The sequence below is a fragment of the Budorcas taxicolor genome, chromosome 14 (assembly GCF_023091745.1).
Source record: "Budorcas taxicolor isolate Tak-1 chromosome 14, Takin1.1, whole genome shotgun sequence".
NCBI classification, from domain to species: domain Eukaryota; kingdom Metazoa; phylum Chordata; class Mammalia; order Artiodactyla; family Bovidae; genus Budorcas; species Budorcas taxicolor.
In genome coordinates, this window is record NC_068923.1 from 82,882,491 (window position 1) to 82,908,853 (window position 26,363).

Here is a 26,363-nt window from a genome sequence, read left to right on the forward strand (position 1 = left end):
ATGGATGTGAGAGTTGGACCGTGAAGAAAGCTGAACACCGAAGAATTGATGCTTTTGAACTGTGGTGTTGGAGAAGACTCTTGAGAGTCCCTTGGACTGCAAGGAGATCCAACCAATCCATCCTAAAGATCAGTCCTGGGTGTTCATTGGAAGGACTGATGTTAAAGCTGAGACTCCAATACTTTTGCCACATGATGTGAAGAGTTGACTCATTTGGAAAAGACCCTGATGCTGGGAGGGATTGGGGGCAGGAGGAGAAGGGGACGACAGAGGATAAGATGGCTGGATGGCATCACCGACTCCATGGACATGAATCTGAATGAACTCCGGGGAGTTGGTGATGGACAGGGAGGCCTGGCGTGCTGCAATTCATGGGTTCGCAAAGAGTTGGACATGACTGAGTGGCTGAACTGAACTGACTGTTAACACCAATCACTATGAAAAGTGTTTTCCATAAAGTAACTTGTAATCATCTGGTTTAGGAAGATTATCCTTCTGGTGCAGAAGGGAGGGTGGATTAGAGAGGAAAGAGTCTGAGGCAAAAAGAGCAGTTAAGCAATTACAGCAAAGATCTAAATCAGTGATCTTCAAAGAGTGGCTCTAGACCAACAGCTCAGCATCACCTGAGAATTTATTAGAAATGCATATTCCTAAGCATCACCCCAAACGTAAGACACTGGAGGTGGGGTGTAGCAATGTGTGCTCTCACAAGCCCTGCAGGTGAAGTTGGATGCACCCCAAAGTTTGTACATCAGTGGTTTTCAGATTTAGGAATTATCTGGGGAGGTCATTAAAAATGCAGGTTCCAGACAGAATGGATAAAGAAGATGAGGATAATATATGTGTATACATATACATAACTCAGCCATTAAAAAGAATGAAATAGTGCCATTTGCAGAAACATGGAGACCCTGTAGAAATTGTCATACTGAGTGAAGTCAGAGAAATACCATATGATATTGCTTATATGTGGAATCAAAAAAATGATACATATGAACATACAAATGATACTTATTTACAACACAGAAACAGACTCACAGACTGAATTTATGATTAGTAGTAGGGGAGGGTGGAGGGGAAAGATATTTAGGGAGTTTGGGATTGGCATGTACACACACTGCTGTTTTTTAAACATTTATTTTTTAACATGCTCTTTTATTTTTGGCTGCATTGTGTCTTCCTTGCTTCATGTTTGCTTTCTCTACTTGTGGGAAGCAGGGGCTACTCTCTAGTTGTGGTGCACGAGCTTCTCATGATGGTGGCTTCTATATTTAAACTGTATAACCAACAGGGACCTACTGCATAACAGGGAACTCTGCTCAATATTATGTAACAATCTAAATGGGGAAAAGAATTGGAAAAAGTAGATACATGTGTATGTGTAACTGAATCACTTTACTGTACACCTAAATTAACACAACATTGTTAATCAACTATACTCCAATATATAATAAAAAGCTAAAAAAAGGCACGTTCCAGGGGCCTAAAAATCTATTTTTAATAACTTCTCAGCGGTTCTCATAATCAGCTGGGTTTGAGTCCAATGGCCTAGATGGAAAATAATGTCCTCAGCTAAGACAGTGGTAATGAAAATGGAGGGATCAACTAGAAAAGGTATTTCTCAGACACTGTAATACCTCTAGAATTACATTAGGCCGTGATGGCATAAAATTAGCCAAAGCAATTGCTGATTTGAAAGTCCTTTCTAGTGGGAAAGAGAGGGGTAGGTGCTTCAGCATGACTAGGAGTAAATTAGTATGGCTGTAAAGCAGAACTGAATAACAAGAATCAGTGATCAGTGTAAAGAAGTAGAGGAAAACAATAGAATGGGAAAGACTAGAGATCTCTTCAAGAAAATTCAAGATACCAAGGGAACATTGCATGCAAAAATGGTCATAACAAAGGACAGAAATGGTATGGACCTAACAGAAAGAGAAGATACTAAGAAGAGGTGGCAACAATCTTCATGACCCAGATTACAACAATGGTGTGATCAGTCACGTAGAGCCAGACATCCTGGAATGTGAAGTCAAATGGGCCTGAGGAAGCATCACTACGAACACGACTAGAGGAGGTGATGGAATTCCAGTTACGCTATTTCAAATCCTAAAAGTTTATGCTGTGAAAGTGCTGTACTCAATATGCCAGCAAATTTGGAAAACTCAGCAGTGGCCACAGGACTGGAAAAGGTCAGTTTTCATTCCAACCCCAAAGAAAGGCAATGCCAAAGAATGCTCAAACTACCGTACAATTGGACTCATCTCACATGCTAGCAAAGTAATGCTCAAGATTCCCCAAGCCATGCTTCAACAGTATGTGAACCATGAACTTCCAGATGTTCAAGCTGTATTTAGAAAAGGCAGAGGAACCAGAGATCAAATTGCTAACATCTGCTGGATCATTGAAAAAGCAAGAGAGTTCCAGAAAAACATCTATTTCTGCTTTCTTGACTATGCCAAAGCCTTTGACTGTGTGGATCACAATAAACTGTGGAAAATTCTGAGAGAGATGGGAATACCAGATCACTTGACCTGCCTCCTGAGAAACCTGTATGCAGGTCAGGAGGCCACAGTTAGACCTGGACATGGAACAACAGACTGCTTTCCAAATTTCCTTTCCAAGACTCCTTTCCAAATGGGGATATTGTCACCCTGCTTATTTAACTTATATGCAGGGTACATCATGTGAAATGTCAGGCTGGATGAAACACAAGCTGGAATCAAGATTGCCCAGAGAAATATCAATAACCTCAGATATGCAGATGACACCACCCTTATGGTAGAAAGTGAAGAGGGACTAAAGAGCCTCTTGATGAAAGTGAAAGAGGAGAGTGAAAAAGTTGGCTTAAAGCTCAACATTCAGAAAACAAAGATCATGGCATCCGGTCCCATCACTTCATGGCAAATAGATGTGGAAACAGTGGAAACAGTGGCTGACTTTATTTTGGGGGGCTCCAAAGTCACTGCAGATGGTGATTGCAGCCATGAAATTAAAAGACGCTTACTCCTTGGAAGGAAAGTTATGACCAACCTAGATAGCATATTTAAAAGCAGAGACATTACTTTGCCAACAAAGATCCGTCTAGTCAAGGCTATGGTTTTTCCAGTAGTCATGTATGGATGTGGGAGTTGGACTATAAAGAAAGCTGAGTGCTGAAGAATTGATGCTTTTTAGCTGTGATGTTGGGAAGACTCTTGAGAGTCCCTTGGACTGCAAGGAGATCCAACCAGTCCATCCTAAAGGAGATCAGTCCTGGGTGTTCTTTGGAAGGACTGATGTTAAAGCTGAAACTCCAATATTTTGGCCACTTAATGCAAAGAACTGACTCATTTGAAAAGACCCTGATGCTGGGAAAGATTGAGGGCAGGAGGAGAAGGGGACGACAGAGGATGAGATGATTGGATGGCATCACTGACTCAATGGACATGAGGTTGCATAAACTCCGGGAGTTGGTGATGGACAGGGAGGCCTGGTGTGCTGCAGTCCATGGGGTCACAAACAGTCCGACACGACTGAGTGACTGAATTGAACTGAACTGAAATATGCGGCTGCCTGCTGCTGCTGCCTAGGTATCCTCAAATGAGTCAGAGTCAGACACTTCTGAGAGACTGAACTGAACTGAACTGAGGTATCCTCAAAGTGTTATTTTGTAATGACCCTATTCTGGCTAGTGTATTTGTCATATATTCTTGGTTTTTTTGTTTGTTTGTTTTTATTTATTTTTTGCCATGCCATGTGCAGGACCTTCATTCCTTGACCAAAGATTGAACCTGGGCTACAGCAGTGAAAGCGCCAAGTCCTAACCACTGGACTGCCAGGGAATTTCCTAAGGGTTTCAAATGGAATAGCATTTGGCAGTATTAATTTTGAAGATGATAATGCTGAATTGCAAGGTTTTAATTTTAAAGCAAAGGGCGAGACTATAATAACCACATGAAAATTCTTAAGACTTTTTCAAGTTAATAAATCTTAACAAATGATTTGTGTTGACAAACTATATTATTCCTCAGAGTGAAGGTCTTTTTGTTTGCTACAGAGAGGCTTTGGGAGTATTTTGGTAAATGTTTGAAGTAGAGCAGGCCCTAAGGGGCTCTTAAGTCTGTAGCTGCTTTAAGTTTAGGGATGAAGCTTTTTTTCTGGTAGCCCTGGAATAGTACAGTTGCTATTTACTCTGACTAAACATTTCACTTGGCTCTGCTAGACTAATTTAGGGTCCTCTGGAATCATTGTTTACTTTAAATAAGAAATCAGAAGGAATTCACTTGTAAGCCAAAGTCATCTATAGCAAATATTATCCCAAAACTGCTCCATAAGTATGTGGAATTTTAAAAAGCTGCTTCTCTCCCAAACTCATTTTAATGAAAATACATGAAAAATTGGAAATGTAAAAGGGTAGGCACTAGTCCTGCCTTTCCTGTTCATTAACTTGCTATGTGATATGAACAAATCAAATCATCAGTGGGGCCTCTATTTTCTCCTATACTCAAGTATAAAATGAGATTCATGTGATAAACCATAATGGAAAAGAATATGAAAAAGAATGTATATTTGTCATATAGGTGAGTCACTTTTATGTACAGCAGTAATTAACAGAACATTGTAATTCAACCATACTTCAGTAAAAAAATAGAAAAGTAAAGTACGATTCAGAATATGTATACTGGAGAGGATGAATCAGAAGAGATGTTATTATAGATATTTATTGTACAACTGAAGTACAAAGTAGCAGTCCAAAATTGATGAAATGTAGTGACTAAGAGACAAGTAGAATAAATACAACTGAAAACGGAAGGGTATGCCATGAAAAGGAGGTATTCAAATTCTTTCCCTGGCACCTCCATTCCCCCTCGTAGAAACGTTCAGCTGTGATGCTGGTGTTGGCTCGTCAATTAGCCAATATTATGAAAACTCTATAACTAAAGTTATTTAAAAATTAGAAGTTATTTTTTACTTTTACTTTCAGTAGTTCTAAGTTAACTGAACCTGAGGATACAGTATAATGTCCTTATAAAAAGTATTTAATTGTGATAACATTTTAATATTTAATTAATGATTGAAGAAGGAAAGGAACTAAAATTTACCATTTTTATGCCCCAAGGATATCTGTATCCATAGAATTGCCTGGATGAAGATTTTTTATTTATTTTTCTTTTTTGGGGGCCATACCTCACAGCTTGTCGTATCTTAGTTCCTTCACCAGGGACTGAACCCTGGCCATGGCAGTGAAAACACTGAGTCCTAGCCACTGGATTGCTAGGGAATTTTCCAGGATGACTTTTTTCAAAAACTGTCCACATTCAGAGTCAGGGCCTCATTGTTTACTTGTTCGTTAAATTTTTTGTTCTTGGGGTCATGGCTTTAGATAGCACCATTACATGCTGATTCCTCTAAATTTCCAACTTAGACCTCTCCTATGTTGCCCCAGATTTGCACCTTGACATCTCCACCAGTGTCTAGTAAGCACTTCAAATCTGGACTACCCAAACTGAACTCATATTCCCTTAATGGTAACTCCTCCTCTACTAATTTCATTTTCTCAATAAATGGTGACTCCATCTTCTGTTTCTCAAGCCTAAAACCGTAGTCATTTTTATTTACTCCTTTTTTCATACCCTGTACCTCTGATTTGGCCTCTACCTTCACAACATATCTTGACTGTAACTGTTACCACCTCTGCTGCAGCCACCCAGGGCTAAGCCACCATTGTTTCTTGTCTCAATTATGTAAATAGTCTCCTTCTGTTTTTCTTGAAGTCACTCAGTCGTGTCTGACTCTTTGCGACCCCGTGGACTGTAGCCCACCAGGCTCCTCTGTCCATGGGATTCTCCAGGCAAGAATACTGGAGTGGGTTGCCATTTCTTTCTCCAGGGGATCTTCACGACCCAGGGATCGAACCCAGGTCTCCTGCATTGCAGGCAGAGGTATTAACCTCTGAGCCACCAGGGAAGCCTAAATAGTCTCCCAACTCAGCTCAAAACGCTCCCATTTTAGAATAAATGCCAGAGTGCTTATAATGATCCGCAAGTTTCTACGTGATTTCTCCCTACCTTGTTATCTCTTTGACTTCATGTACTACTCTCTGAACTCTGAACTCTGCTTCAGCCACCAAATCCTCAGTGCTCCTACCGCCCCTAAGTACATGATTACCAAGGGACCTTTGTTGAGGGAGGCTTTCCCTGGTTTCAACACCCTCCATCTCTGCTTTACTCTTCATACCACTTTTCATTATCTAACAGTATATATTAAATAATTTACTTACTTTTATATTATTAAAAATAATTTACTTATTTATCTATGCTCTTTATTGATTGTCTGTCCATTAGAAAGCAAACTTCCATAAAGATAGGGATTTTTGTCTGTTTTACCCACTGCTATATCCCCTAGTGGGCTTCCCTTGTGGCTCAGATGGTAAAGAATCTGCCTGCAATGTAGGAGACCCAGGTTCAATATCTGGGATGGGAAGATTCCCTGGAGAAGGGAATGGCAACCCATTCCTGTATTCTTGCCTGGAGAATTCCTTGGACAGAAGAGCCCAGTGAGCTACAGTGCATGGGGTCACAAAGAGTTGGGCATGACTGAGTGACTAACACACATATCCCCCAGCACCTATAGTGACTGGCACAAACTCAACCCCATTGGTGGACTTTGTGACTGAAATGCAGATAATTATAAATCATTTATGTAATAAATTATGTTAGTACTGAGAAATAGTTGCATTCTTTCCGACTAAAATGACAGGTATCTTTTTAGGCCATTTTAGTCTAATATAATAAAATAATAAGTGAAGCAAAATATTTTGTGATGATGATTTTTATTAGAAAGAATAAAAAGTAAGGTTGACTGCTTCCCCCTCACAGACAATACCTATAAAACATAAATAAGTTGAAATTTACTGTTTCAAATGAAAGTATTTTATTTGCTGTGTTCTAACTAGGACTGTATTTGTTTTGGATTATACTCATCACTCATAGCTTTGCTTTTTGTCCTTATCTTTACCGTAGAAAATGAGACCAAGCTTTTAAACCATGAACACAGAAATTTGTGCCGTTATATTAAGTAATAACATCTTTATTAAAAACACTGATTTTACCAAAATAAGGTCTAAAAATTGTAACAACATATTATATATTAAAAAAAGATAGCTATTCTACTACAATTTGGTAAAATTTAATACTCTAATTCTTCATATATTTTTAGTTAATGGCTTTTGAAAATCAGGCTAAATGATAAAAACTATTCTATTTACACACCTTTAAGTGTTTGTTCAAACTGGAATATTTTTCTACATACTACACATGGTGTCCTGGTTTGGAGATAGTTTTACGTTAAAGGGGCCAAGACCTATGTATTTCTAACTATTCACTGTATTAAAAAGTGTGTGTGCATGCTAAGGTGCTTCAGTCATGTGTCTTTAGGACTGCAACCCTATGGATTTATAGCCTACCAGGCTCCTCTGTCCTTGGGATTCTCTGGGCAAGAATATTCGAGTGGGTTGCCATTCCCTTCTCTAGGGCATCTTCCCAACCCAGGGATCGAACTCAGGCCTCCCACATTGCAGGCAGATTCTTTACCTCCTGGGCCACCACTGGGTACCTAAAAAGAAGGGCTTCCCGGGTGTTGCAGTAGTAAAGAATCTGCCTGCAGGAGACTCAGGAGACCCAGTTAGATCCCTTTGTAGGGAAGACCCCAAGGAGTAGGAAATGCAATCCTACCTGGTGTGTTTGCCAGGAAAATTTCATGGACAGAGGAGCCTGGCAGGCTATAATCCAGAGGGCTGGACAGGACTGGGCAACTGAGCACTCACACACCTAAAAGGAACCTATTAACAAAGTTGTTGAAAGTCAGTTCAGTTCAGTTGCTGAGTCATGTCTGACTCTTTGCGACTCCATGAACCACAGCACGCCAGGCCTCCCTGTCCATCAACCAACTCCCAGAGTTTACCCAAACCCATGTCCATTGAGTTAGTGATGCCATCCAACCATCTCATCCTCTGTCATCCCCTTCTCCTCCTACAATCAATCTTTCTCAGCATCAGAGTCTTTTCCAATGAGTCAACTCTTCGCATCAGATGGCCAAAGTATTGGAGTTTCAGCTTCAACATCAGTCCTTCCAGTGAACACCCAGGACTGATCTCCTTTAGGATGGACTGGTTGGATCTCCTTGCAGTCCAAGGGACTCTCAAGAGTCTTCTCCAACACCACAGTTCAAAAGCATCAATTCTTCAGTGCTTATTTTTCTTTATAGTCCAACTCTCACATCCATACATAACTACTGGAAAAACCATAACCTTGACTAGACGGATCTTTGTTGGCAAAGTAATGTCTCTGCTTTTGAATATGCTATCTAGATTGCTCATAACTTTCCTTCCAAGGAGTAAGTGTCTTTTAATTTCATGGCTGCAGTCACCATCTGCAGTGATTTTGGAGCCCAAAAAAATAAAGTCAGCCACTGTTTCCTCATCTGTTTCCCATGATGTGATGGGACTGGATGCCATGATCTTAGTTTTCTGAATGTTGAGTTTTAAGCCAACTTTTTCACTCTCCTCTTTCACTTTCAACAAGAATCTTTTTAGTCCCTCTTCACTTTCTGCCATAAGAGTGGTGTCATCTGTATATCTGAGGTTATTGATATTTCTCCCAGCAATCTTGCTTCCAGCTTGTGCTTCTTCCAGCCCAGCGTTTCTCATGATGTACCCTGCATATAAGTTAAATAAGCAGGGTGACAATATACAGCCTTGATGTACTCCTTGTCCTATTTGGAACCAGTCTGTTGTTCCATGTCCAGTCGTAACTGTTGCTTCCTGACCTGCATACAGATTTCTCAAGAGGCACGTCAGGTGGTCTAGTATTCCCATCTCTTTCAGAATTTTCCACAGTTTATTGTGATCCACACAGTCAAAGGCTTTTGGCATTGTCAATAAAGCAGAAATAGCTGTTTTTCTTGAACTCTCTTGCTTTTTTGATGATCCAGTGGATGTTGGCAATTTTGTCCCTGGTTCTTCTGTCTTCTCTAAAACCAGGTTGAACATCTGGAAGTCTACAGTTCAGTATTGCTGAAGCCTGGCTTGGAGAATTTTGGGCATTACTTTACTAGCATGTGTGATGAGTGCAATTTTGCAGTAGTTTGAGCATTCTTTGGCATTGCCTTTCTTTGGGATTGGAGTGAAAACTGACCTTTTCCAGTCCTGTGGCCGCTGCTGAGTTTTCCAAATTTGCTGACATATTGAGTGCAGCACTTTCACAGCATAATCTTTTAGGATTTGAAATAGCTGAACTGGGATTTCTTCACCTCCACTAGCTTTGTTCCTAGTGATTCTTCCCAAGGCCCACTTGACTTCATATTCCAAGATGCCTGGCTCTAGATGAGTGATCACACCATTGTGATTATCTTGGTCGTGAAGATCTTTTTTGTACCTCATTTCTAAAATAAGGGTAACAAGAGCTAAACAGTAAAGAAAAACATAAATTATGTTCGTATACTATTTTTTGCAGCAAATACTGCTATTCAGACGACCATCAAACTGCACAAACATGTCCATGGAAACGTTCTCTTGATTTAAGAAATATGCCTTATGTGTCCTAGGATGTGGTCTCTAGCCTCAGCATCTACACCATATCGGCAGCAAACTTGCGAACTGATTCACAATCCCGAGGCCAAGTTGGAAGTGAGCGCTCGAGGAGACACACAAAGGAGCTTGCGCAGTTATGCGAACACGTCGTCCAATTAGAGACGAGGCGGTCACCTCGTCCAATTAGAGGCGAGGCCGACCCGGAACTGCGGCAGGAAGCTACTGCGCACGCGCCAGGGACTCGTCCGCGATTGGCTGCGCCGAGGCGGGCGCCTTCAGATGCTCTGGCGTTGGGGGTGTTGCTGTCTACTTCGCGTAGCCCTGGGACCCGGGTCGTCGCTCTCTTCGGATTCTCGCTGGTGCGTCCCTGAAGGGGAGAGGCGTGTGAGGCTGTGACAGGCTGTAGGCTTGTGTGGGACAGAAACGCGAGAGGCGCCAGAGCGAGCCTCCGAAGGAGGCGGGAGGGCAGGAAGGCTGCGGCGTAGGCGCGGCCGCTTCCTGCGGGTCTGGGAGTGCCAATGGGGTCTTAAGTCTGAGGGGCGCTTGGCTGCCGGCTTTGGGGCGCTGGTGCCGGAGGGCGGGCGGTGGGGGCGTGTCTGTGGTGGGGAGGCCGCCAGGAGAGGCGACTCGCGCTTTCGTGCCTTCGTTCCCGCCCTCCCGCTCACCTCCTGTGGCGTTGGGGTGTCTTTCTTCAGGATTCAGGTATACTCTCTTGCGCGGTATTAATTAGAATTAACTAAGTAATGGAAGATTTTTTTTTGTTTGTTTACCGGGGCCACCAAAATAAAAGGGGCGACTTGAGTCACGAAGGGAAATAACGGTAACGCGTCTGCCTGCGATGGGGGAGACCCATGTTCGATCCCTGGGTTAGGAAGATCCTCTGGAGAAGGAAATGGCAACCCACTCCAGTATTCTTGCCTGGAGAATCCCACGGACAGAGGAGCCTGGTGGGCTACAGTCCATGGGGTCGCAAAGAGTCGGACACGACTGAGCAAGTTCACCTTCTTTCTTCTAATGGAGTTGGAAGGCGGAAAGCAGAAACAAAAGGGGAGGTGTGTTGTTGGTTCTTGCCTGTTTTATTTGCATTCTTGCATCCTAGAGGTTTGATGATTCTCCTCCCACTCCCGCCTCAAAGCCAAACAGAATCCCTAGATTCTGGTCAAAATCTCCTTTGTCCAACTTCATCTTTTGCTAGACCCTCTCTCGGGACCTTCCTCAGCTCTAGTCTCATAGAAGGTTATGTGCGAAGCGTCTAATAGTAATTATCATAGTAACATTACAGATAACATTGAGTGTTTACTGTGTCAGACTTTATTCTAAGTACTTTAGGTATTTGATTTAACCCCCCCCCCCACCCCCGCAACCGTCTTATGAATAATCATTATTATGTTGTCTTTGTATAGTTGCTAAGTCCTGTCCGACACCATGGTCTGAAGCCTGTCGGGCTCCTCTGTCCATAAGATTTTCCCCGGGGAAGAATAGTGGAGTGGGTTGACATTTCCTTCTCCAAGGGCTTTTTCCCGACCCAGGGATCGAACTCACATCTCCTGCATTGAGGCGAATTCTTTACCACTGAGCCACCAGGGAAGCCCAAGGAAGTTATGTAAACCGTTGAAGATCACATGATAGAAATGGTCCATACTTATATTTAGGCATTTGCCTCAAAAACTGTATTCTTAATTGTTGCACAGTGCAGTGGGTTAAATTGCCTGGTAATATAGGCCTTTTGATGTGTCATTAGCCTGAATTTGCCACTTTACTTGGGAGAACAGAAATAAGCAGGTGTTAGAATATAAAAGATGTTAGAGCATCACAGCAGAGCTGCCAAATGGGTGTTATTTTTAGGGCCTGGGAAAGGGCTCCGATAGCACTAATTTAAGAAGTAATAAGGATTCAGAAACGTTTAGGGGGAAGTATACCAAAGTCTTTGACTGTGTAGATCACAATAAACTGGAAAATTCTGGAAGAGATGAGAATACCAGACCACCTGACTTGCCTCTTGAGAAACCTATATGCAGGTCAGGAAGCAACAGTTAGTACTGGACATGGAACAATAGACTGGTTCCAAATAGGACCAGGAGTATGTCAAGGCTGCATGTTGTCACCCTGCTTATTTAACTTCTATGCAGAGTACATCATGAGAAACGGGCTGGAAGAGGCACAAGCTGGAATCAGGATTGCCTGGAGAAATATCAATAACCTCAGATATACATATGACACCACCCTTATGGCAAAAAGTGAAGAGGGACTAAAAAGCCTCTTGATGAAAGTGAAAGAGGAGAGTGAAAAAGTTGGCTTAAAACTCAACATTCAGAAAACTAAGATCATGGCATCCAGTCCCATCACTTCATGGCAAATAGATGTGGAAACAGTGTCAGACTTTATTTTTCTGGGCTCCAAAATCACTGCAGATGGTGATTGCAGCCATGAAATGAAAAGATGCTCACTCCTTGGAAGGAAAGTTATGACCAACCTAGATAGCATATTCAAAAGCAGAGACATTACTTTGCCAACAAAAGTCCATCTAGTCAAGGCTATGGTTTTCCAGTGGTCATGTATGGATGAGAGAGTTGGACTGTAAAGAAAAATAAGCACTGAAGAATTGATGCTTTTGAACTGTGGTGTTGGAGAAGACTCTTGAGAGTCCCTTGGACTGCAAGGAGATCCAACCAGTCCATCCTAAAGGAGATCAGTCCTGGGTGTTCACTGGAAGGACAGATGTTGAAGCTGAAACTCCAATGCTTTGCCCACCTGATGCAAAGAACTGACTCATTTGAAAAGACCCTGATGCTGGGAAAGATTGATGGTAGGAGGAAAAGAGCATGACAGAGGATGAGATGGCTGGATGGCATCACTGACTCAATGTACATGAGTTTGGGTAAACTCTGGGAGTTGGTGATGGACAAGGAGGCCTGGCGTGCTGCGATTCATGGGGTCGCAAAGAGTCAGACACGACTGAGCGACTGAACTGACTGAACTGATCTGGTGTCTAGCAGTTCCTCAGTGGCATGGTGGTAAAGAATCCTCCTGTCAAGCAGGAGACCGTGAAAACTGTAAATTCAGTCCTTGGATCAGGAAGCTCCTGTGAAGTACGAATGGCACCCCCCTCCATATTTGTGCCTGGAAAAGTCCATGGACAGAGGAGCCCGGGTGGCTACAGTCCATGGGGTCGCAAAGAGTAGGACACGATTGAGCGCACACACATAATGATATCTGCAGTTTACTCTGAAATGCATCAGCAAGTTAGATGGATTGGTGGATGCCTAAGGGCATATATAAATGGCAGAGCTAGAAATCAAGCCATGGCAGGCTGGCTTGAGTGTTTTCTTAATCCCCACTTTGCTGGTTTTCCCATACCTGCCATACTCAAATTCATTAATGTTTTCTTTAGTATGGGATGAGAAGGGTTGAAAAATTAGACATGATAGGATTTAGGTGTTGAAAAGTTTAAGGTTTAAGATAGTGATTCTTAAATGTGAGATTTAGGAGCACCAGTGGCAATGCTTTTGGCTGAGATATTTGGACAGCCTTTAGCAATTGTCAACTGAGTCTTAATAAAGCCACTAGTGTGTTTGACTAAACTGGGGCATTGAGGGTGATCAGCGCAGTGAAAGGGGTGTAGAACTGGCCTGCCTTGTTGAAGTGCCTAGCGAGTAAAATGGGTTCCTCAAATATTTTGAAGTTTGAGGGGAGTTCTCTGGGTTGGGACAGTCTTTTCCAAATAGGCTTTAACTGCAGAAGAGGTGGTAGATTGTTTGTAAGGGGGAAGGCTTCAGTCCAGCGTGAAAATTTACAGACCATAACAAAAACATGTTTTTATCCATAAGATCAAGGAAGTTGTGTGAAGTCCATTTGCCAGACCTCAAATGGTCCGCTAGTCAGTTTAGAATATCTGGGAGAAGTACTCTCAGGTTCCCTGGGTTGTATTTTATACAAGCGGGACAAGTGGGGTAGGCACTTTTTTGTGCTCTTGTTAATATTTCCTCATAAACATTGATTCATGAATGCTATCATTTTGTCAGTAGACCAAGTGGTATTATGTACAGTGCTTGCAGTAGCAGTTCAGTCGCTCAGTCGTGTCCCTCTCTGTGACCCCATGGACTGCAGCATGCCAGGCCTCCCTGTCCATCACCAACTGCCAGAGTTTACTCAAACTCATGTCCACTGAGTCAGTGATGCCATCCAGCCATCTCATCCTCTGTCATCCCCTTCTCCTCCCACCTTCAATCTTTCCGAGCATCAGGGTCTTTTCAGATGAGTCAGTTCTTTGCATCAGGTGGCCAAAGTATTGGAGTTTCAGCTTCAGCATCAGTCCTTCCAATGAATATTCAGGACTGATTTCCTTTAGGATGGACTGGTTGGATCTCCTTGCAGTCCAAGGGACTCTCAAGAGTCTTCTCCAACACCACAGTTCAAAAGCATCGATTCAGAAGAATCGATGCTTTTGAACTGTGGTATATAGTGCTTAGGAGAGAGAATTTTAGACTCTTTAGTAGACTGGGTAGTTATTTGGTCCAAACCAGAGCTTTCTTGATATTAAAATATCAAGCCATAAATTATTGAATTTCCAATCTTGTTTTTCATTTTCTGAAGCCACTTGTTGGGCTTTTCTAGCCAGTTTTCTAAGTTACCATTTAGAAGAATATCCACTGGGACCGTGAAAGATCTTTGGCTGCTGTTGGTGCCTTTAAGGGCAGTATTTCTTGTGGAAATGTCAGCAGCGTGATTTCCCTTAGCTTTCAGAGAGTCAAGTTTAGCAGAATCTTAATAAAGGCTAACGTGGCAGGTAAAAGTAATGCATCCAATCACTCCTGAACATAGGGACCTTTTAAAATTTCATTTCTGCTGAAGTAAGGAAGCCACATTGCTTCTACAACATTCCAAAATCTTGAGCTGCTCTGAAAGTGTATCTACTATCAGTGTAAATATTGACAGTTTTGCCCTTGGCTAAAGTACAAGCCCATGTAAGAGTATATGATTCAGTTTGTTGAGTTGAAGTAGTAAAGGTGCTACCTCAACACTATCAAAAGGAGTTCCAATATTGTCACTCTCTCAGACATCAGTGAACCATAAGATGTCAGTGTTACCCAAAGGAATTTTCTGCAGATCATTCACAAGGAATCAGATGATCCCTCAGCATTAAGCAGTTGTGAGGGACTTGGTTGACAGAGGGGAGAAGAGTAGCGGGAGGGTCAGCTTATTACACTGTAGAAGTGTTATGTAAGGAGTGTTTAACAGAAGGACTTCAAGGCAGCTGACTTGGAAATGTTGAATTTAGGAGGATTTCTGCGTCATGAGTGTTAAAATGAGGATCCCACAACTTTTCTTGATGGTCTTAACCAAAATGGCAGTGGCAGTAATGGTTGTAATACCCTACGGGTTGTTGGTGGTCCCCGTGTTTTTGGCTGAGTATGCAAGGGCATTTCCTTCCTTTTCATACACAAAAAGGAAATCTGATAATTAGAATGCCCAAGGGCAGGTGGGTTCATGAAACTGAGGCTATGTTTTCCGGTTCTTCCCATAAAATTGGTTCCTGTTCTTTAGGAAAACATATGGAGGATTGGCCATAAGAGAGATTTAGAATGTTATCAAGATGATAACCGACTAGCCTAAGGAAGCCTCATAGTTGACGGTTGTTTTGGGTTTGGGCTTCCCTGGTGGCTCAGCTGGTAAAGAATCCACCGGCAATGAGGGAGACCTGGGTTAGATCCCTGGGTTGGGAAGACCCCCTGGAGAAGGGAATGGCTACCCACACCAGTATTCTGGCCTGGAGAAATCCATGGCATCACAAACAGTTGGACACGACTGAGTGACTTTCACTTTCACTTTGGGTTTGGGGAAACTTAGTACACAGGGGCTTCCCTGGTGGCTCAGAGGTTAAAGCGTCTGCCTGCAATGCAGGAGACCTGGGTTCGATCCCTGGGTCGGGAAGATCCCCTGGAGAAGGAAATGGCAACCCATTCCAGTACTCTTGCCTGGAGAATCCCATGGATGGAGGAGCCTGGTGGGCTATAGTCCACGGGGTCGCAGAGTCGGACACGACTGAGCGACTTCACTTTCACTTTAGTACACTATGAAGACTGTCTTTATCTATACACAGCCGTTGTTCTGATACCAGATGCCCTAAATAGTGAACCTTGGTTTGGGCAAACTACAATTTTTCCTTGGTGGTTTTATGTCTTATAAGGCTAAAACCTTTAGCAAGTGGATACTGTCTTCCAAGGAGGCAGCTTGAGAGGGAGAGCAAAATAGCAAGTCATTCACGTATTACAACAGAGTAGAACCTGTGGGGAACTTTTTATCATACAGATCAGCCTCTAGGGTTTATGAGAAATAAGGAGGACTCTCAGTAAAACCTTGAGTTTTTACTGTCCAGGTGAATTTTTTCTTCTCTAGGGCAAAAAGGCATTTTGTAGCTTCAATCAACTGGAATGCTAAAGAATACACTGATAAATCAGTTGCAGTAAATAATTTACCTCCAATGAGAATGGATTTTAGTAGAAGGTTAGGAACAACAGCCAAGGTGTCAAGAGATAGCAGTGTTGTTTATTGCTTGGAGGTCCTATCCTAGGGCAGTTCTACCTTTGGCCCTTCGGTTTTCTCACCAGTAAAATGGGAATGTTATAGGAGTATAACTAATACTAGAGACTGTAAAGTCTTGAGCCTTGTAATCTGTTACGGGTTTTATGCCTTGAAGGGCTTCTTTACTTGCAGGGTATTAATTAATTTGGGGGCAGGATTTGAAGGATATGTTAGAATCTTGATGGGAGTGCGTGTGTGCCTGCAAGCTTGCTAAGTCGCTTCAGTCATGTCTGACTCTGCGACTCTGTGGACTGCAGCCTGCCAGGCTCCTCTGTCCTGGGGATTCTCCAGGCAAGAATGCTAGAATGGGTTGGCATGCCCTTCTCCAGAGTATCTTCCCGACCAGGGATTGAATTGGCGGGCAGGTTCTTTACCACTAGTGCCACTTGTAAATATCTCCCTTGATGGGAGATGCACTGTGAATTTTGCCAACTTCAGGTATAGATTTTCCCGATAAGAAGGGTGGTAGCTGACCATGTAAGTTGGTGGACTGGTCTCGGGTTGTAATTCTAGAGACCTTTCAGTATTTCCCAATTAGCATGTGTGCTGTTTTTTTTTCCTGCCATGCTTGCATGGCTTGTGGAGTTTTAGTTTCCTGACCAGGGACTGAACCCCAGCCCTGACAGTGAGTGCATCCATTCCTAACCAGCACACTGGCAGGGAATTCCTCCAAGTCAGCAGTTTTCATACTGTGGGCCTGACTTCGCTGACACACATATGAACTAGCTGATACAAGTTGGAGAAACCAGATTGATCAGTTTGAATGATTATACTAAACTCCGATACAAACCTGTGAGGATCTTTGTTTACTTTTGGAAAATCTTTGACTATTGCTTGCAGTTTAGCTTTAGTTTAGGGTTTATAAGAAAGCAAGAGTTTATCCTCTGGGTCCTCAGAAAGCTTAATTTTAAAAGGCGGGTTCTGATATGTTCAGAGGAAAAGAGGATAGGAGACTTTTAGTGAAAAAGGGAAATTCCACTGGAGAGTTATTATGGGGGAACTGAGGGTGAAGAGGAGGTGTAGGTGGTGTGGAAGGGAAGAGAGATGGTGCAGAGGGCGGTCCTCAGCATGAGGGCTGAGGAAGAGGGGTAGAGGATTTTGAAGCTTTTTTACCTTTCTTTGTTTGCATCAGCTAAGATGTTATTTTGCAAAGAGACAATTTTAGGCTCCTGATAACATTTGGAAACCTCAGAATAGCAATCAAAATACTCATTTCCTTCAGTTTTGGGAATTTTAGAACTATGGTTGTCCAGTTTGGTTTTAAGAAAAGTTAAGTTTGGGAATTTCACAAGTTCCTCCTAATGGCCATTGACGTTCTAAATTGCTTTTGGGTAGGTTGGTCCATTTAGCTGGAAATGTGCATACAGAAGGACTGTAGTTTTTAAACATAAAATCGGCCGGAGTCCCTGTAGTGGTAGAGTGCACCCTCAAAATAATTTAGGTAACTGGGATCCCATTTCTCAGAGTTTTTCCCCTGGAGTGAAAGAATAAGTTTCAAAAGCCTAAAAAGCTCAAATACCTTGTAGGTCTAATACCAGCAGTTCTAAGGGAGCAGCCCAGTCATACAAGAGCCAAGCTAAAAGCTGCTCAGCAAAACTCAAGTGAAACAGCCTAAATCTGTGGGAGCGAGCCCAAAGCTTTAATAGTGAAGTTCCACTAGAACAGCCTGTTTCAAAGGGAATCTGGCCAAAGGCTGAACTGGCACATTTCCGGTAAAACAGCCACTGTTCTAAAAGGACTCAGGCTGGAGGCTAGTGCAGTTACAGTTGAAACAGCCTGTTTTTAGTGTCAGGCCAAAGTGCCAAATGAGTACTCACAGACAGAACTAGGCCTTAAACAGAAAGAATGAGTTCCTGAAACAGATCCTGAATAAAACCTGGAGAGCTTCAAAACCCAAAGAGGATGTAAGCTCAGATCCAGGAGAAAGACTTACTCTTGAGCCCCAGGGTTTAAGAAGAAAAGCATTGGGCACCAATGGACTCGGTGTGGGTCCTGCACCTGTTTGCTGACCAGTCTTGGAGTCATCATGGGTCTTCTCTGGATCCCGATCTGGGCCACCAAACTGTTGACTTTAAGCAAATCGACTGCCAGTTATTTCTCTGGGTAAAATGGGTTTACTTGGTATCAGCAAACAATTGCAGTTTGCGGTTTGCAATCGTGGGGAGCCATGTGCAAAACCTGCACACCCAGGAGAGGAGAACACATTATGGGTGGGGGGAGGAATTGAGAAGGCTATTGTAGGACTTCCCTGGTAGTACAGTGGATGTGAATTCGCCTGCCAGTGCAGGGAACATGGGTTTGATCCCTGGTCCAGGAAGATTGCACATGCTGGGATGCAGCTAAGCCCCTGCAGCAGGACTTCTGGAGCCCACACACTCTAGAGCCTGTGCTCCCCGTCAGTGGAAGCTGTGCCAGTGAGAAGTTCATGCACCACAGCAAAGAGTAGCCCCCGCTCGCTGCAACTAGAGAAAGCCCGTGCATAGCAGGGAGGCCCAGCCAAACCAAAAGTAAATATAAAAGGGCTACGGTAAACAAAGAGTCCATTGGAGTCCATTGGAGGACAGTTTGAAGTCTAGTGACTTTTCTTTCATTTTTTGGGGAGGGGGGCGGCCGACGCCATGTGGCATGTGGGGTTGTAGTTCCGTGACTAGAGTCCACCCTGACGCCTCCCCTCCACACCCCTCCACAGTGGATGCGCGGATTCTTAACCAGTGGATCACCAGGGAAGTCCCAGTAGTGACTTTTCATTGGCTGAGTTTTGACAGTTTTATTGGCTGAGTTTTTGCCAGGCAAGAAGAGGGTTCTTCTTGTAACTGTTGGTTGTTGCTATCATCATGTACTGGGAGAGCTTCTCCTTCTGGCCTCTGGTCTGTATGTTAGTTGAGATTTCTGTTAATTTTTATACCATTGCTGATCCCTCAAACTGCATCCAGACTGGTTATTTATCAGATACTCATGTATTTCCTCATTTTTACGTTGCTGAAAGTGGGAAATGTCTAACCAGCAGTGATGGCATGTCCCAGCTTAATTGGCTGTAGTTCTTTTTTCCTTTGTAGAAAATTGGAAATACACAGTAAAGAAGTCAGAAGAAAATAAAAATTACTGGTACTTCTGACATCTAGATATAATGTTCATGTTGTGCATGTGTTTTTCTAGTCTTTTTAAACTCTCTATAGATGTGTAATTTTCAGTTAATAATTCAGTGTGAACACTTAGATGACTTTTGACAAACTTGTAACCACACTGCGATATGATGGAGCTTACCTTGATCACACATGAAAGTTTCCCATGCCCCTTTGCATTCTAGTCTTTAGCACAAACTCATACTATTTTTTTGTCTTTTTCTTTTATAACATTGAAATGTTGCTGAACATGTTTGGTAGCCATTTGTGAAATTAAAATTTACTGTTTTTAGAGCAGTTTCAGGTTTAGCAAAGTGGAGGGAGATGTTTTAGGTGTACAGCGTTAGGTTTAGGTGGAGATTTCCCATGTACCACTGCCTTCCCTTGTTATTAGCATCCCTCACCAGAATGCTACATTTGTTACCGTTGACACACATAAGCACCCAGAGTCCGTAGTTTACATTAGGATTTATTCGTGGCCTTGTACATTTTGTGCATTTGGACAAACATGTAATGACATGTATCCATCATTAGGGCATTATAAACTATACTTTCTCTGCCTTAAAAAATTTTGTGGTCTGCCTTTTCATCTGGGCCCCTCCCCTAACCCTTGGCAGTGATCTTTTTACTCCATACTTTTGCCTCTGTAGTTTTCTAGGATGTCACATAGTTGGAATCATATAGTATGTAGCCTTTTCAGATTGGCTTCTTTCATTTAGTAATACACATTTACGGTTCCTCCATGTCTTTTCATGGCTTGGCAGCTCTTTTTCTTTTCTTTCTTTCTCTTTTTTCGTTAAGTGTTGAGTAACATTCCGTGGTCTGAATGCACCACAGTTTGTTTATTCATTCACCTGAGTGCTTGGTTGCTTTCAAGTTTTGGCAATAATGAATAAAGGTGTGGTAAAACATTTTTATGCAGGTTTTTTTCAACTCTTTGTTGAAAGGAGTTTATCCTATGATAAAAATATGTTCAATTTTGTAAGAAAGTACCCAAATGTCTTCCAAAGTGGCTGTACCATTTTGCATCCCCACCAGGAATGAATGAAGATTGCTATTGCCCCACGTCCTCACCGGCATTTGGTATCATCTGTTTTGGATTGTCTTCATTTTTGATGACATATGACGTGGAGCATCTTTCCATGTGCTTATTTGCTATTTTATATCTTTTGTGATATATCTTTTAAGATCTTTGGCCCACTTTTTAACTGGATTGTTTTATTGTTGAGTTTTAAGATTTCTTTGTATATTTTGGATAATAGCCCTTTATCAGATGCACCTTTCGCTGGTATTTTCTCCTAGTGTGGCTTGTCTTTTCATTACTTTGATATTGTCTTTGCAAAGCACAAGTTTTAAATTTTAATGAAGTCTAGCTAATCAGTTATCTCTTTCATGGGGTTTTTCCTTGGTGTTGTAGCTAAAAAGTCATCACCATACCCAAGGTCATCTAGATTTTCTTCTGTATTATCTTCTAGGAGTATTTTCGCTTTGTGTTTTACATGTAAGCCTATGATTCATTTTAAGTTAATTATTCTGAAGAGTGTAAAGTCTTGTTTCTAGGTTCATTTTCTTTGCATGTGTGCGTGCATGCTAATTCACTTTAGTTGTGTCTGACTCTTTGCGACCCTATGGACTGTAGCCTGCCAGGCTCTTCTGTCCGTGGGATTCTCCAGGCAAGAATACTGGAGTGGATTGCCATGTCCTCCTCCAGAGGGTCTTCCCGATCCAGGGGTTGAACCTGCGTCTCTTATGTTTCCTGCATTGGCAGGCGGGTTCTCTGCCACTGGCACCACCTTGTTGTTATTGAGTCGCTCAGTCGTGTCTGACTCTTTGCGATCCCATGGACTGCAGCACGCCAGGCCTCCCTGTCATTCACCATCTCCTGGAGTTTGTTCAAACTCAAGTCCACTGAGTTGGTGATGTCATCCAACCGTCTCATCCTCTGTGTCTGACTCTTTGCGATCCCATGGACTGCAGCACGCCAGGCCTCCCGGTCATTCACCATCTCCCGGAGTTTGTTCAAACTCATGTCCACTGAGTTGGTGATGTCATCCAACCATCTCATCCTCTGTCGTCCCCTTCTCTTCCTGCCTTCAGTCTTTCCCAGCGAGTCAGCTCTTCTCATCAGGTGGCCAGAGTATTGGAGCTTTAGCATCATTCCTTCCAATAAATATTTGGGGTTGATTTCCTTCAGTATTAACTGGTTTGATCTTGCTGTCCATGGGACTCTCAAGAATCTTCTCCAGCATCACAGTTCAAAAACATCAATTCAGCCAACATTTGCTGATTCATAGAGAAAGCAAGGGAATTCCAGAAAAACATCTACCTCTGTTTCATTGACTTCGCTAAAGCCTTTGACTGTGTGGATCGTAAACTATGGAAAACTTTTAAACAGTTGGGAATACCAGACCATCTTACTTGTCGCCTGAGAAACCTGTATGCAGATCAAGAAGCAACAATTAGAACCTTATATAGAACAGTTGACTGGTTCAAAATTGAAAAAGTGGTATGACAAAGCTGTTGTCACACTGTTCATTTAACTTACACGCAGAGCACATCTTGTAGAATGCCGGGCTGGATGAGTTACAAGCTGGAATCAAGATTGCCAGGAGAAAATATCAACAGCCTCAGATATGCAAATAATACCACTTTAATGACAAAGTGAAGAACTTAAGAGCCTCTTGATAAGGGTGAAAGAGGAGAGTGAAAAAGCTTAAAACTCAGTATTAAAAAAGACTTAAGATTGTGGCATCTGGGCCCATCAGTTGATGGCAAATAGAAGGGAAAAAGGGGGAATCAATGACAGATTTCCTCTTCTTGTACTCTAAAATAACTGCGGATGGTGATTGCAGCCATGAAATTAGAAGACGATTGCTTCTTGGCAGGAAAACTATGACAAATTTAGATAGTGTATTAAAAAGTAAAGGCAGCACATTACTGACGAAAGTCTGTGTAGTCAAGGTCTTTCCAGTAGTTGTGTGTGGATGTGAGAGCTGGACCATGAAGGCAGAGTGCCGAAGAATTGATGCTTTTGAACTGTGATGGTGGAGAAGACTCTTGAGAGTCCCTCGGACAAGCAAGTAGATCAAATAGGTTAATCTTGGAAATCAACCCTGAATATTCATTGGAAGGACTGATGCTGAAGCTTCAATACTTCCCACCTGATGGAAAGAGCCGATTCATTGAAAAAGACCCTGATGCTGGGAAAGATTGAAGGCAGAAGAGGAGGGGAACAGAGGATGAGATGGTTGGATGGCATCACCGACACAATGGACATGGGTTTGGATGGACTCCGGGAGTTGGTGATGGACAGGGAGGCCTGGCGTGCTGTGGTTCATGGGGTTGCAAAGAGTCGGACACGACTGAGCGACTGAACTGAACTGAGCTTGTGGTGGCCTCTCTTGTTACAGAGCATGCACTGTGGGGCATGCAGGCTTCAGTAGTTGCAGCTTGTGGGCTCTAGAGCGTGGGCTCGGTAATTGTGGCACTCAGGCTTTTAGTTGCTTTCAGTGACATGTGGAATCTTCCCAGACCAGAGATTGAACCCGTGTTCCTTGCACTGGCATGTGATTCTTAACCACTGGACCACCAGGGACGTTCAATATCTCTCCATTTATTTAGTTCTTTGATTTTGCTCAGCAGAGTTTTTATAGTTTTTCCTTATATAGATCTTGTACATGCTTTGTTAGATTACCCTTAAATATTTCATTTTTGTGGGGTGCTAATGTAAATGGTATTGTGTTTTTAAATTCAAATTCTACTTATTGGTGATATGTTGGAAAATAATTGATTTTTGAGTTTTAATCTTGTATTTTTGCAACTTTGCTAAAATTGCTGTTTTTAGCCATTTTTTATTTGATGTATAAAAGTTTCTCATATCATTAAGCATTCTTTTAAAATGTGATCCCCACCCCCCACACCCCCCTATTCATCGTTGTAGAACTATTTAACAGATAGTGAATGCCTTCTTGTGTTGGTACTGGCAATATACTGATGATTGGAAGGTAAGACTTCACCTGATCCAGGAGTTTACAACTTGGGGGAATTAATAGGCAGTTTCATTACAGTGTGAAAAGTGCTTGGGTAGTAGACACATAGGAAGGATCTCTAATCCAGTCTTTGGGGGAGATGAAGGCGGCTCACAGTTAAGAGCCCTAAAGGATAAATTGAAGTTCATCAAGCAAAGAAAAATGGGTAAAGGCTGTATCGGAGACCCAACACTGTGTAGGGAGTTTGTTCAAAGACCTAGAGGAAAAGAGAGCATGGCTTGTTTGGAAAATTGCAGCACTACATTTTAGTCATGTAGGAAGAGAGTGTATTCTATTTTATCCAGTACCCTGTTGTAGATATTTAAATTTCCCTTCTTCTACTATAAGTAATATTGGCATGAAAACTGTATACATAATTCTTTGAGTATATATTTGCTAATTCTTAGGGTAAATTTCCAAAAGTGTAATTTCTGGGTTACGCAGATTATTTTGGTAGCCATGTGCATCCTTGTTGATGCCTTATCTTGTGTACAGTTTTGTGAGATTGCTTTAAATTAGAGTGCTTTCTGCTGTCCATTGCAGAAGCATGATGTATACTTGTAATGTTCTTGTCTTGATGGAAATAATATCGAGCAAAAGTTTGGAAACGTGGTTCTTGTCTCTTGATTTATTTATTTAAAATACCTCACTGCTTTAAAAGGAAATAGGATAGTAAAAGTTGAACTCTTAAATGTATTCTTTCAATTGCCAGGATTTTATTCACTCATTCAAAAGTATTTGTTAGTAATTATCATGTATCTGGCTTTGTGGTTGATGCTGCTTACAGAATGGTTAAGAAAACAATGATTGCTACTCGCATACAGTTTATGGATTGGTAGAATAGGAAAAAAGCAACATGCTTTATATATGTATGTGAATAATTATGTTTTCTTTGATTTTGAAACTACTATCTAAATTATGTTTAAGGCTTTATTGTTGTTATCTAATCTATAATTTTATCAAAATCGGTACAATATATGTTCAAGTTTGTACCATATATCTTGAACCTTAATACATTTCAGAAGCCTTTTGTGATGGAAAATAAAATGTTACCAACTGTTGAATTTGTTTTCTAAGGCTTTTTACAGGCTTATTCCCTTATATTTTAAAAGATGTCATCATTATAGTGATGATATATATTTGGAGGTAATTCTAATCAGACTTCTGATGAATTGACTTTTGGGTATTTTTCAGGTTAATACTACTAAATATGAGACGATCAGCAGCACCAAGTCAGTTGCAAGGGAATCCCTTCAAAAAACCAAAGTTTATATCACCAGCAAGAAGTCATCCAAGTCCTAATGAAGAGGTTGCAAAACTGAATTCAGATATAAAGTTATTTGAGGTAAAAAAAAAAAAATAACAGTAACGGAAGCCTAATGTAGAGAAGCATGTATTTTAAAAAATTGCCATTTAAACAGTTAACAATGTTCACTGCCTATAGGAATTTTCAGTATCTCTGATAAATTCTTCTAAAAACCTTAGACATAATGGCTAACTATATATATTTGAAGGAATGGTATAAAGTAAACTTGGGTTAGGTCTATAAATAAACTTTTGGTAACAGTGAAAAATACCTCCACAAGGGAAGGGGTGGAGATTCTTGTTCAAGAAAAAAGGTTATTCTGGATCAGTGTTCTTTTTAAAGGTACCACATAAGTAAATGAAAACTTTGGATAAGGTAATTAAAGAGAAGGAAGTGAAAATGTGCTCAGTCGTGTCTGACTCTTTGCGACCCCATGGACTGTAGCCTACCAGGCTCCTCTGTCCATGGGATTTTCCAGGCAACAGTACTGGAGTGGTTTGCCATTTCCTTCTCCAGGGAATCTTCCCAACCCAGGGATCGAACCCAGGTCTCCTGTATTGTAGACAGACGCTTTACCGCCTGAGCTACCAGGGAAGTCAATTAAAGAGAAAACATACATAAATAATGTTTTATATCACTGTTGTGGAAACTTCCTTTCCTTTTTACTTATAAAAAGTAAGTGCTCAAAACAGTCTTAATATGTATTCTTTGCTACTAAGATGAAGGATTATTTAAGTCTGGTATACTAGAAGGTTTATAAAGATTATGTAGAGCATATGTAGAATGGACAGTCCACACTTTGGCTACTCTACAGTTCTCTGATTTATGTTCTGGAGATTGAAATCTACTAATATTTTTTCTTTTTTTATTATGGCAAAATATATATAGCATAAAATTTGCCATTTTACCATTTTTAAGTGTGCAGGTAAATGGCATTAATTACATTTTCTTTATTGTTCAATAATCACCATTTTCTGTGTACCATTAGGCAGTAATTCCCTATTTTCCCTTCCCTGGTCATCGCTACTGTTTCTGTCTCCATGAATTTGATTACTCTAGGTACCTCATATTTTGGAGAAGGCAATGCCAATCCACTCCAGTAATCTTGCCTGGAAAATCCTGTGGATGGAGGAGCCTGGTAGACTGTAGTCCATGGGATCACTAAGAGTCAGATACGACTGAGCGTCTTCCCTTTCACTTTTCATTCTCATGCATTGGAGAAGGAAATGGCAACCCACTCCGGTGTTTTTGCCTGGAGAATCCCAGGGAAGGGGAAGCCTGGTGGGCTGCTGTCTGTGGGGTCGCACAGAGTCGGACACAACTGAAGCGACTTAGCAGCAGCAGCAGCAGCAGCAGGAGGTACCTCATATTTAAGTGGAATCATAAATATTTGTCCTATTGTGTCTGGCTTATTTCACTTACTATTGTGTCTGGCTTATTTCACTTAGCCTATGTTTTCTAGGATCACCCATGTTGTAGCAGGTGTGAATATCAATGCTTTATGTGATTAAGTAATATTCAGTTGTTTCAGTTCAGCTCAGTTGCTCAGTCGTGTCTGACTCTTTGCGACCCCAGGGACTGCAGCATGCCAGGCCTCCCTGTCCATCACCAACTCCTGGAGTTTACTCAAACTCATGTCCATTGAGTTGGTGATGCCATCCAGCCATCTCATCCTCTGTCGTCCCCTTCTTCTCCTACCTTCAATCTTTCCGAGCAGCAGGGTCTTTTCAAATGAGTTGGCTCTTTGCATCAGGTGG

At 41.9% G+C, this 26,363-nt stretch overlaps 1 protein-coding gene across 1 annotated transcript in view; it reads left to right on the forward strand.

The window, feature by feature from the left end:
- Positions 1-24,510: 24,510 nt before the first annotated feature.
- The window catches only part of RAD54B (RAD54 homolog B), a 104,240-nt gene continuing 102,387 nt past the window's right edge, over positions 24,511-26,363 (forward strand). The window contains exon 1 of the mRNA XM_052651914.1: positions 24,511-24,645. Coding sequence (XP_052507874.1) covers positions 24,511-24,645 — 135 coding nt within the window. The remainder of the gene's footprint in view (positions 24,646-26,363) is intronic.